This window comes from Mobula hypostoma, chromosome 10, assembly GCF_963921235.1.
Source record: "Mobula hypostoma chromosome 10, sMobHyp1.1, whole genome shotgun sequence".
In the NCBI taxonomy this organism is placed as follows: domain Eukaryota; kingdom Metazoa; phylum Chordata; class Chondrichthyes; order Myliobatiformes; family Myliobatidae; genus Mobula; species Mobula hypostoma.
The window spans coordinates 118898275-118911811 of record NC_086106.1 but is presented as its reverse complement, the minus strand read 5'-3'; the positions used below and the strand labels follow the sequence as shown (position 1 = coordinate 118911811).

At 40.1% G+C, this 13537-nt stretch overlaps 1 protein-coding gene across 4 annotated transcripts in view; it reads left to right on the top strand.

Moving 5' to 3' along the window:
* Window positions 1–13537, top strand: part of LOC134353151 (CD99 antigen-like protein 2) — a 217609-nt gene that overhangs the window by 123180 nt on the left and 80892 nt on the right. For all 4 annotated transcript variants that reach the window (XM_063061120.1, XM_063061117.1, XM_063061119.1 and 1 more), the window contains exon 2: window positions 4355–4414. In XM_063061120.1, the coding sequence (XP_062917190.1) occupies window positions 4355–4414 (60 nt within the window). The remainder of the gene's footprint in view (window positions 1–4354; window positions 4415–13537) is intronic.

Genomic DNA, 13537 nt, shown 5'->3' with positions numbered 1-13537 from the left:
CAACAGTTGTGTGCAGAAGTGTATCTCTGAACACTCAGCACGCCAAACATTGAAGTGGATGGGGCTACAGCAGCAGAAGACCACAAACGTACACTCAGTGGCCACTTTATTAGGTACAGAAGGTACCAAGTAAAGTAGCCACTGAGTATAAATCCTTATACCTGACAACATTACAAATACATTCATAATTTGTAACTACATTATTACAGATTAGGCTATTTAAAATATAGTTGCCAGTTATTAAAAAATTTATTTTATCAACCATCAAGCCGTTTACTTCTGGGTGACCCTTTCTTGAACAGAACCATTTTAATATCTTAATTGAATATCATTAAATAGAACCTGCCTTCAATGGCATGCTCAGGTTTCTTTCTTTAAGCAGCGAATGCTGTAGCTCCTGTCTGCAAAAATCAGGGACAAAGAATTGCCAGTCTCTTCCTCTTCAAACGCGCCTCCTGCTGGTGAGTGAGCAAAACAGCTTGAGCAGCCAATAAAGATAAAAGATTACAAACATAAAGAGTACCACACACAGAAAATGCTGGAGGAACTCAGCAAGTCAGGCAACATCCATGGAGAGGCATTTGGGGCCCAGACCTTCAGGATGTAATTCTCAATTTCGAGCATCTGAAGAATCTCTTGTGTTTAAAAATAAAAGGTCAGCTTTATTTGTCGCGCGTACATTGAAACGTGCAGTGAAATGCGTCATTTGCATCAAATCAAATCAGGTAGGAACAGCTCGCAACTGTTGCCAAGCTTCTGGCGCCTACGTAACATACCCACAACCTATTAACCCTAACCCCAACTGTACGTCTTCGAGCATCTGGAGAAACCCACAAGGTCATGGGGACAATGTAGAAACTTCTTACTGGTGGTGGCGGGAATCGAACCCCGATCAGTGATCATTGGTGCCATAAAGCTGGAGTTCTAACCTCTACACTACTATGTAGCAGTTTGTGGAGACTGCAACCCTGACAGCAGCAAAGACACAGAGTGGGCAGAACCAAGTGGCAGATGAAAAATATTGGTGAGAGATTAATGTTATTAGCTTTGCCGAGATGTACTTACTCATTGTGAACAGATCAAGCATATTAGTCTCATGTTTGTGGCATAGCCAATCAGTATGTGATTGAAAGCAATCTCGCAATGGAGTATTTAGAACAGATGTAGAGAATTGATTTGTTATTGGGTGGAAGTAATCAATAAAATGATCAATGAAGAAGGAATAGATTTTACTTGATCACCAGGCAATTGCAATGAAAGTGCCTTCAGGTTTTTCATGTTCTGTTTAACGTGAATGCTGCACAGATGTTTCGATGTACATGTGACAAATAAAGCTAATCTTATAAAGCTAATCTCGCTTGCTGAACATGAGAGGGAGCCCACTGCTCTTTTGGACAGAGGTGAAAATTAGAACATAGAACACCATAGCGCAGTACAGGCCCTTTGGCCCACAATGTTGTACTGACCTTTTATTTCAATCTAACCCTTCCCTCCCATTTAGCCTCAATATTTCTGTCTCTATGTACTGATCTAAGAGTTTCTCAAATGGCCCCAATGCAGGAGTTCCCAACCTGGGGTCACCTGACACCTTGCTTAATGATATTGGTCCATGGCGTAAAAAAGGTTGGGAACCCTTGCCCTAATGTATCTGCCTCTACCACCTCCCCTGACAGGAAATTCCATTCACTCACCACTTCTGTGTAAAATAAAAATCACCTCTAACATTACGCCTATACTTTCCTCCACTTCCTAGACATTTTGGGATTAGCTGGTGTGATTTACATTTGACATGTTAAGAAGTTTGCCCATTGTTGGTTAGATTAGGTAAGAAGGGAAACCCCCAAAGTTTCTTTGAATGGAAGATAATTAATTTAAATCCAAGTGAAAAATGCCAAGAGCCGCTGGGATTCCACTCAGTGCTCTCAGTTATATCTGTATTGGACAACACATTCATCATCATGAGTAGACTATGGGAAAAACTTGCTTTGGAGAAATGTCGCCACCCTTTGACTTGGTGAAGTGCTGGATCAAAGGTTCTTGCAGAAAATATAAGTGAATGGGGTAGAGGTAACACAGACATAGGTAGGCAACAAACTGGGGAGGTATAATGGATCTTTATCTCATTGGCAAAGGGTCACTGCTGTGGTTTATCTTTTTATAATATTAGAAACCTTAATGAAGACGCTCAAGGTATGATTGCTAAATTTGCTGGTAATACAATTTAGCTAGGAAAGTAAGTTGTGATGAGGGTAGAAGAAGACTACAAGGAGATATAGATAGGTTAAGTGAGTGGGCAAAGATCTGGCAGATAAAGCATAATGTGAGAAACTATGAAGTTATTTATTTTAGCAGGAAAACTAAAAAAAAATTGAGATAATGCAGAGCGTTGAGATGCAGGGGGACCCCGGAGGTTCTCACTTCTCTCCTCGTCCATCTGGCAGAAAATACAAAAGTCTGAAAGCATATACCACCAGGATCAAGGACAGCTTCTACCCCACTGATATGAGACTATTAAATAGTTCCCTAGTCATATAAGTTGATTCTTGACGTCACAATCTATTTATCAATTTATTTTGAACACATGTTTCGCAAAGGGATAGAATACAGGTACTGATGTACAAATAAGGAAAGCTAACAAAATGTGATTGCAGGGCAGAATGCTTCAGTTCTGTAAAATGTGGGTAGAAGCCACATCTGTCTCCCGTAAGGAAGGATAATAATTTATTATATGCAGATCAGAGTAGATTTACTGTACTAATACCAGGAATATTTGGATTACTCTATGAGGAAAGGTTGAACAGTCTGGTGTTGTATGAGTTCAGAAGAGTGAGAGGGCACTTCAATGAAAGACATAAGTAATCTTGAGTGATCATGATATAATGGTTGTGGAGATGATTTCTCTTGTGAAGAATCTGGAGGGGGTCACGGTTTAAAAACAAATGCTTTCCCATTTGAAGGTGAGGTGAAATTGTTTTCATAGAAGATCTTGAGCGTTTGAAACTCTGATCAAAGGATAGTGGAAACAAAGTCTTTGGATAACTTTAAGGCAAAGGCAGGTAGGTCCTTAAGCTGTGTTAGGCGTCTGATGGTGAGAATGCTGACCATGAGGTATACAATAAAAGCAGGATTTGGCCATTCGGTCCATCGAGTCTGCTCTGCTATTCCATTTATTATTCCTGTCATTCCCATTCTCCTGCCTTCTCCCTGTAACATTTGATATCCTTACTAATCAAGAATCTATCAACCTCCAGTTCAAATATACCAAATGATGGCCATTTGTGGCAATGAATTCCACAGCTTCATAACTCTCTGGTTAAAGAAATTACTCTTCATCTCTGTTCTAATGTGAAGTCCTTGTATTCTGAGGCTGTGCCCTCTAGTCCTAGATACCCTCACTATTAGAAACATCCTCTCCACATCCATTCTGTCTCGGTCTTTAAATATTCTAAACTTGGGGTGCAGTCCCCTTGGGGGTCCATGAACTCGGATGGAAAAAATTTACATCTTTATTTTCATTAATTTCTAACTGAAATTTAGCAATTCCTTCAATGATGAAGGTAAGCAACAAACCACAGTAGTATCAGCAGTACCTGTGACTTTGTCATCAGTAGATATCACAGATATTTTCACATCACATTGCAGTTGTTACAGATATCTCAAAATAATTGTTTACAACACACTCATCACGACTTCGAAATTGTGTTAGTTACTATACCCATCGCTGGATCGAACGTGATCGCAGTCTTCCTGTCTGCAGATACTCTTGCGATGTAACTGGCCAACTATCGGGCAGCCCAGTGATTGGATGTCCAATGTGACGTGGGTGTGGCTTTGTTAGAGACCACCCCACAGTTCAATGTTCTTATTCAAGTGAAGGAACAACAGCATTCACACAGATATGTCTTTGAAAAATTAAATTAAATTTTAACTTGCCTGTATTTTAAATGGATGACCTTGTTATTTGATGAGTTAATAAAGAAGCACATATATTACTATGACACAAATTTGCTTTTATATTTTGCTGGTAACAATATTTACAATACAATTGGTTTCTTTTGTAATCTGATGTATTTTATTTTATATATTTAAATACATTATTCTGAGAATGGTCCTTAGGCTTCACTGGACTGCCAAAGGGGTCCATGGCATATAAAAAGTTAAGAGCCCCTATAGGGTTTTCTTCCTTCATTAAGTTGTGCTTGTAGTCAAATCGGACATAACTTTACCGAATTGCATAGCAGTCTTGACGATCTGTTGGGGCTTTCTCCTCATTATAAATTCATATAACAATGTAACAGAAAATAGACCTGATGAAATGTTTGCAATGAGTCTAATATTTTACATTTTGCTTCAGTTTTAGGTGATGATGGATTTAACTTGGAGGATGCTCTTGACGATACCACCTTGAGACCAAGTAAGTTCAGAATTGGAGACAGTGTACCTCAATGTTTTTGCGTGAGTGTCACGTGGATTTTCACAAAGGTGGAGAATCAAGCTTCTAGGTATACATAATTCTAAATCCGCTTTCAGAGTTTCAAAACAATGCAATGGTAGCTTTACTTGATTTTTTTAAAAAATTGATTTTATTTATAACAGTCCCTTCCAGCCCAAAATCCCACAATGCCCAATTATACCCATGTGCCCGATTAATCTACTAACCTGAATGTTTTTGGAATGTGGGAGGAAACTGGAGCACCCCAGGGGAAACCCACCCAGTCACGGGAAGAACGTACAAACTTCTTACAGACAACAGCAGAATCGAACCTGCATCTCTAGCGCTGTAATAGTGTATGCTAACTGCTACACTACAATATTCTTCCATGAAGAATATTGAGATTTGAATACTAATTTTTGTAGCTATATAATGCACAAGGAGATCTAGTCTAAGCTGTGTCTCAGACATTTTTCGACACCATCAGAGTTTGCACGGAGTATAGAATGGTCACTGCAATAAATTAATTAATAATGGTCAGACATAGCCCAACAAACCTAAGCTCCATCTGTATCAGTGTTATGGCTGCAGAGTTAATCCATTATCCTATAATCTGAATGTGTTGTTATATGTGTGCATAAAGAACTGCGGTTCCCAGTGGGCAGTGTGGGCGGAAAATAAATCTGATTCTGATTCTAGTCTCACCTAAGTTAGGTGAGACTAGAATCAGAATCAGATTTATTTTCACTGACACATGTTGTGAAATTTGTTGTTTTGTGGCAGCAGTGCATTGCAATCATAAACCTTTCTATAAATTACAATAAGAAATTAGATTTTTTTAAAAATGTGGCAAAAAACAGAGGGCAACCATAAAGAGATAGTGTTCATGGACCATTCAGGAATCTGATGGCAAGGGGGAAGAATCTCTTCCTAAAACATTGAGTGTGTGTCTTCAGGCTCTTGAAGTTCCTTCCTGAAGGTAGTGATGAGAAGAGGGCACATACTGGGCAGTGAGGGTCCTTAATGATGGATGATAGGTTAAGGGTGAAAGGTGAAATATTTAAGGAGAACTTGAGGAGGAACTTCTTCACTCAGAGGGTGAAGAAGTGAAGTGATGGATGAGGGCTTGATTTCAACACTAAAGAGAAGTTTGTATAGGAACCGTACCTGGATTGGAGAGGTAAGCAGAGCTATGCTCGACGTTCAACGGTACCAGGCAGAATAACAGTTCAGTGCAGACGACATGAGCCGAAGGGCCTGTTTCTCTGCTGTAGTGCTCTATAATTCTATGAGTGGTCACACAGCCAAAAAAAGATTAAAATAGATATTTTTTCAGAAAACTTTGTAAAGGCAAGTTTCTTCGAATATGGATTTAATTGATAATAATCCCGTAAATCACTTAATATAAACTGGAATCAATATATGTGTTTGAGAAAGAAATTCTTTAAAGCCAAACCTTAATGAAATGTCCTGAGATTCTTAATCAGACCCAGCCCCCACTTCTCTCTCCAATGCTAGCTCTCTCACACCATGAACGGCTGGGTAATCTCCTGCCAGAATCAGTGAAAAAGGCATCAGTGGAAAAGCTAAATAATCCCACTCCAGTCCCAAGAGATGATCAAACATATTCTGGGATTCACGTTCCACAGAATACTGGCCAAAAAATCCCACTCCAATCCTCAGATGATCAAACACATTCTGGAAATCATATCCCACAAAACACTGGCTGTGGTTCACATAGTGCGATGTGAATCCAGCCAGAAAATCACCCGGCTTCCCTTGGAATAGTTGCAAAGAATCCACTGTAGCAAGCAACTGGCAACTGACTCCAAAGGTTAATGACCAGTGAAAAGAAAATTCTCCTGACATCCAACCTCACATGTTATGTGCAATTCCCCTGATCCTCCAGAACCTCTCATTCTAATAACCCACCCGCATGGACTAGATCTAATGCTTCTGTAATCACACAGATATCAGTCAGATCCCCCTGAGGGTTCATGCTACCCCAGTGCAAAAATAAATAGCTCTTCATCCCTGCTACTTTAAAGCATACAAAAGGATTCAATTTTAACATTGGAGGAGCTAATCAGATTGACTGGTTTTGAAAATAGAAAGAAAAATTAGCTGAAACTTTTAAATAAAAGCAGAAAATGTTGGAAACCTTCACAGGTCAGGCAGCATCTGTCAAAAGCTCTTTATCCTGAAAAGTTTAACACATTGCTTTCCACACTGGCAGCCTGACTTGCTGGGTATTTCAGCAAATCTCTGCTTTTATCTCAGATTCAAAGCCCAAAACCTTCAAAGTAAATTTATTATCAAATTATGTATATGTCACCATATACAGGCATGAGGTGCATTTTCATGCAGGCGTTCACATGAAAATGAAGAACTTGAAAAAAATTACAAAAAAAAAGAAAATGAAGAACTACACACAACAATCTAAATGCAATGGAAGACTAACTGTGCAAACAATAAATAAGTAATACAGAGAATATGAGTTGTAGAGGCTTGGAAAGTGAGTCCATAGGTTGTGGAATCAATTCAGAGTTGAGGTGAGTGAAGTTATCCACGCCAGTTCAGGAGCCTGATCATTAAATGGTAATATCTGCTCCAGAAGCCAGTGTGGGACCGAAGGTCCCTGTGTCTCCTTCCCGATAGCAGCAAGTGAGAAGAGAGCATGGCCAGGATGATGGGGGCCCTTGATAATTTCTTGTGGCACATTCCACAGTATCTGCAGTTGTTTTTTTTATTCCTTAACTCGTACTTTCTTTGATCTTATTTCAAACTCCTGTTTAAGGAACTCCACTCTCTTAAATCTGGTGATTTCTGCCTGAATCCCTAGCTAGGATATTTTATTTTTCATTCACTAAGATGAGTCTAAAGCTAAATCCAGTATTCCATTTGAGATCTTAAAATAAAACACACAGTCCTTGTAGCTCTTAAGATAAGATGAATTTTATGTGTCATATGTGTTTCAAAACAGATGAAGCCACACTCAGATTGGAGGAATAACACCTTATATTCCGTCTGGGTAGCCTCCAACCTGATGGCATGAACATTGACTTCTCAAACTTCCGCTAATGCCCCACCTCCCCCTTGTACCCCATCCGTTATTTATTTATATACAGACATTCTTTTTCTCTCTCTCCTTTTTCTCCCTCTGTCCATCTCACTATACCCCTTGTCCATCCTCTGGGCTTCCCCCCTCCCCCTTTCTTTCTCCCTAGGCCTCCCGTCCCATGATCCTCTCATATTCCTTTTGCCAATCAACTTTCCAGATCCCTCCCCCTCCTGTCTTCTCCTATCATTTGGGATCTCCCCCTCACCCTCCCGCTTTCAAATCCCTTCCTATCTCTTCTTTCAGTTAGTCCTGACGAAGGGTCTCAGCCCAAAACGTCGACTGTACCACTTCCTATAGGTGCTGCCTGGCCTGCTGCGTTCACCAACAACTTTGATGTGTGTTGAGTGAAATATGTTGTTTGCATCAAGGACCAACACAGTCCGAGGATGTGCGGCTGGTGCCAATATCACATGGCGATATCTTACTAAACCTAATCTGTAGGTCTTTAGAACGTGGGAGGAAACTGGAGCACCTGGAGGAGACAACATGGTCACAGGGAGATTGTACAAACTCCTTACAGACAGTGGCAGGAAATTGAACTGCATCACTGATGCTATGAAGCTACCATGCCATCCTGTCTTGTATTCTGTTGTTCATGTAAAACAACAATAAAAATTTCCATTTATATGGTACAGGTAGTACTGCTATAAAGCAATAATTGTGTTTCTAAGAAACCTGGCTTAATAGAAAGCCATGTTATCGTGTAAGAGGCTGTAGTTTCCTTCGAAGCACAGATTGAAATAGGTTTTCCATATTGCGATTGAATTAAAATCAGTGCAGCCCATATAATGCAAATAGTGTTCCCTAATCTATCAATCATGTTACAAGCAATTTGTGTTAGGATTTGCATTACAGCAGAACTACCTGTACGTTTGATGGAACTAAAACAGCCGAAGACGCTCATTGTCAAAATTAACATCAGTGACGTTTACATTTACACCATCTGCCTTTGGTTATGAAGAACATTTGAAGAGAAGAAAGATAGCTAGAGGGTCAAGGGAGGGAATTTCAGAGGTTGAGTCCTCTGATGATGAAGGCATCGCCACAGGCAACAGGCTCATTAAATTTAAAGGTGAACAAGAAGCCCAGAATTAGAAAAGTGTCAGATCCTTAAGTGAGTTGAAAAGTTGGAAGAAAATGTAAAGAGATGGAAGATTTGGCCAATGGGAGGAACAAGAAATTTCAAATAGTGGCTTGGCTTAACTGGGATTTTATATAGGCCAGTAAGCATAGAGTGCTGGGTGAACTGGACTTGGTTTAACTGAAGATGTGGGTGGCAGATTGATGTTCCCACTGTGTGTGATATTATAATAATATAGAAATATTCAGTAACGCCAAGAAGTAGCAGTCAATGAGCCTTGGGGAAAACAAGATGTCAGGATCTCTTCTGACAGGACCCAGCTTTGTTTTGTCCAAAGATGTCTCCTGCTGTTCAGGATCCTTATGTAAACCCCACAACAAAATCAACCAATATAAGATTATAGGTTAAAGATGGAAGGTGAAATATATTTCAGAGGAACCTGAGCGGGTGGTGCCAATGTGGAACGAGCTGCCAGCAGAAGTGGTGGGCGTGGGTTTGATTTTAACATTTAAGAGATATTTTTAAAAGTACATGCATGGAAAGGGTATGAAGGGCTTTGATCCAATGGGAATAGGCAGAAAAACTGTTTGGCATGGACAAGATGATCCTCAGGCTGTAGTGCTCTATGACTCTATAACTGGAGTTTATGGAGAGTAGGACCAGAGGAGCAGTCAGGAGTGTGTTGGGTCCATTTCTAATGTTATCCTGTCTTTGCATTACTGAGGCTCATGAGTTATAGATTCACAGTGTAATACAGTATGGAAATTAGCCCTTCAGCTCAACTCATCCATTCAACCATGATGCCCACCAAACTAGGGCCATTTGGATGCATTTGACCCATATCCTGCTAAACATCTCTTATCTATGTACTTACTCAAATGTATTTTTAATAATTAGAGGGAGTGTTGTTGATTATGATGACCTGGACTCTTAGCGTGAATGCATAGCTGGGAAAGCAGATAAGAATCTACCACAGTGAATGTGAAAGTGTTATCCTTTAGTGTGTTCAGTTCTGGTCACCTCATTACATAAAGGATGTAGAAGCGTTATAAAGGGTGCAGAGGAGAGTCACCAGGATACTGCCTCAACCACTTCCTCTGTCAGCTCATTCCATAAACGTACAATTTTCGGCATGGAGAAGGTATCCCTCAATTTCCTTGTAAATTTTTGACCTCTCACCTTAAACCTGTGCTCTGTAGCTTTTCGTTCTCCTAAAGTAGGGCTTCCCAATTTGTATTCTGCCATGGATCTCCACCATTAACCAAAGGGTCCGTGGATCTCAGGCAGGGAACCCCTGCCCTAAAGGCTATGTGCATACACCCTATCTCTACCCTTCATAGTTTAAATCACCTTGCATAGCCTCTCCCTACAGCTCAGGCTTTCAAATCCTGGCAACATCCTTGTAAATCTTCTTTGCACTCTTTCCTGCTTAATGACGTCTTTCTATAACAGGGCGACTAAAACTGTACACAGTACTCCAACGGCAACCTCACCAATGTTTTGTACAACTGCAACGTAACATCCCAACTCTTATACTCAGTGCCCTGACTGATGAAGGCCAGCATGCCAAGTACCTTCTTCACCGCCCTGTCTACCTGTTATGCTACTTTCAGTGAACTATGTCCTAGGTCCTTCAGTTCCACAACTTTCCCACGGCCTTCCATTTGCTGTATATGTCCTACCCTGGTCCAACACCTAGCATACATTTTTTTGGCAATTTTCTGCCCACTTGACCTAACTGATCAAAATGCCTCTGTGATTTTTGATACTTATCCAGTCCTGACAGCATCCACGTAAATCACCTTTGTACTCTTTACAGTTGTCTATCCTATAACAAGTATCGTCTCAACAAAGTTTGTATATCTGCAGCATAACGTCCAATACACTAGCTCTTTCTGTCATACAACAATTTAGATGTCTCTGACACTGTATTTCTGCAAATACTTGTGTTATTCCCACACATACATAACACTAAATTTATCTACCTATACATTAACTGACCTTTGTTGAATGCCATCTTCCTTTTGAGTCTAAATCATTTTCTAATCATTCCATCTCATCCATAAAATTCTAATGCATTGCATTGCTTTGAACATCAAGAATCTATTTAATTGTTCAGAATAAGGAAATACATTGACTGTTTAATGGATCAAGACATATTACCCCTATTTATAATTTAACACTCCAACATATGTGAAGCATTCTCAGCTTGTATGTCTAAGATGACTATTCCCTTGTGGGCCCATTGGAAATCTACCCTTTTACATCAAATAAGCAAATTGATTATCGTTGTTTCCTCTAAGTTGCATGGGTGCATGGCTGCACAGTAACTGAATTGCTCCCACGCACATAACTTCTGTTGCTGCACAGCTGGAATTTTCATTTATATAATATAATTTTGAAATTATGCTAATATTGTGAAATACCTTGTAATTAATTATGTGTACATGAATATAATCCATAAATTTTCTAAATAATAAATGTATCACTAAAACATTTTAGAGCTTCAACGTATTTACATTGTCAGTACTTCAAGTTACAACTGTTACAGATTGTAACATTAAATACAGAATGGAAGTTGCAGCTCATCGTTAATAAACTGCTTGTCCACTGAATGCTGATGCCATCTATTCAAAACATTTTATTTTTGCTGTTGTGCCAGAAAGTTGTTTCCACTGCCTGACATCTTTTGCTTGAGTTGTGAGTTGTGGTTTGTGTTTGCTTGATGTGCATATTACATTAAAAAATACTTAAGGGGTTTTTACTTCACAGTTTTCAGGCGGTGTAAAATTTCCTGCTCAGAGCAATGGTTGGTCCCCTCAACTGTAAAAAAAAATTAAAGGAAATGTTGATTTGATGATACACACTATTATTATAAATGCTTTGTTGGGAAAGCAGATAAGAATCTAGCACAGTGCTTGTGAGAGTGTTAACTTTTATTGTGTTCAGTTCTGGTCGCCTCATTATAGGAAGCTTTACAAAGGATGCAGAGGAGATTTCCAGAATACTGCCTGGATTAGAGAGCATGTCTTAGAAGGAAAGGTTGAGCAAGGTAGAGCTTTTCTCTTTGGAGAGAGGGAGAATGAGATGTAACATGATAGAGGTGTACAGGATGATAAGAGACATAGATTGAGTGGACAGCCAGGGACTTCTTCCCAGGGCAGAAATGGCTAATGCCAAGGGATATAATTTTAAAGTAATTGGAGGAAAGTATGGGGGGATGTCAGAGGTAGATTTTATACACAGAGGGTGATGGGTACATGGAATGTTCTGCCAGAGGCAGATATATTAGCGGCATTTAAGACATTCTTAAATAGGCACATGGATGATAGAAAATTGGAAGGCTATATAGGACGGAAGGGCTAAATGGGTTTTAGACTAGGTTAAAAGGTCAGTATAACATTGTGGGCCGAGGGGCCAGTACTGTGCTGTACCGTTCTATGTGCTTATTGCTTCTGTATTTATTGTAATGGAATCATTATTGGGGGTTGATGGAGTGAGTTCAAAGCCTATTGTTATTATGCCAAGTCAACTATCCATTTCCATCCCTCAACTGGAAGTTGATGAACACAGTCTCATTACTGAAGTGCTGTCTGCGTGACACAAAATGCACAAACATGCCTGTCTCGGTGTGTCTCCAGGGCTGAGTGCGTGAGTGTGTAATGCTAATAGAGCCATATGTTGCTGTAGCTTAGGAAGTCCAGTGCAAAGTTGCAAAAAAAAAGGAGTTCTCCATTACTGATTAACCTCCTGGCATTCTCGCTTGGCAGGGTGGTAGCAAAATATTGCTGGAGACTGAGCCTAAAAGCGATCATTCAGGAGGTAGCTGACACAGCTGCCAGCACTGGATATGTTCACATGCAGCCAAGGTCATTCGAGGGAGCCAGCAGCCTGTGTTAGTGGAAAAACAAATTAACAAGAAATGAGGAAACAAGTCCAGTGTGTGTAATGTCTAGGATGTACATGGCTGCAGTTTGAAGATACAAGGCTGAGACAGAGCTGATCCACTCGTGGAGATGCAATCCTCTCTGGCAGTAAAACTGTGCTTTCAGCTGGATTTTGTCCAGCATTCAATCATTCTGCAATGGGAGCCTCAAGTCTTTAAGCTCTTCCTTTACTGCAGTTTAGCAATTTCCAACCAAACCCTCCACTGCACTTTTATTACACAAAGGAGAGTTGCTTTCTTGTTCACCCTTCCCCTGCCCTGTCTTCACCCCACTCCCCATCCCAATTGTCCCTATAATTGTACAGTCCAGTTGCTTTTTGGAAGTGCCGATTTCTAAATTCATTTGATTGGTGTCCTCACTAAGCAAACTACTTAGCTTTGCAAATTGTTGAATTCCTCCATTTTACCCTAAATTGTCAGAATCAGGTTCATTATCACAAACACGCACCCAATGGCTGCTTTATTAGGTACACCTGATTGTTAATCAGCCAATTATGTAGCAGCAACTTATTGCATAAACCATGTAGACATGGTCAAAAAGTGCAGTTGTTGTTCAGACCAAACATCGGAATGGGAAGAAATGTGATCTTAACCCACTCTGACCGTAGAATGATCGTTGGGGCCAGATGGGGTGGTTTGAGTATCTCAGAAACTACTGATCTCCTGGGATTGTCACGCACTACAGACTCTATAGTTTACAGCGAATGGTGAAAAAACAAAAACCATCCAGTAAGCAGCAGATCTGTAGGTGAAAATGCCTTTTCAATGAGAGAGGTCAGAGGAGGATTACCAGACTGGCTCAAGCTGTTAGAAAGGTGACAATATCTCAAATAATGTTACTACAGTGGTGTGCAGAAGAGCATTTCTGAATGCACAGCGTGTCGAATCTTGAAGTGGATGGGCTACAACAGGGGAAGACCACGAACATACATTTGGTGACAGTTTATTACCTACAGG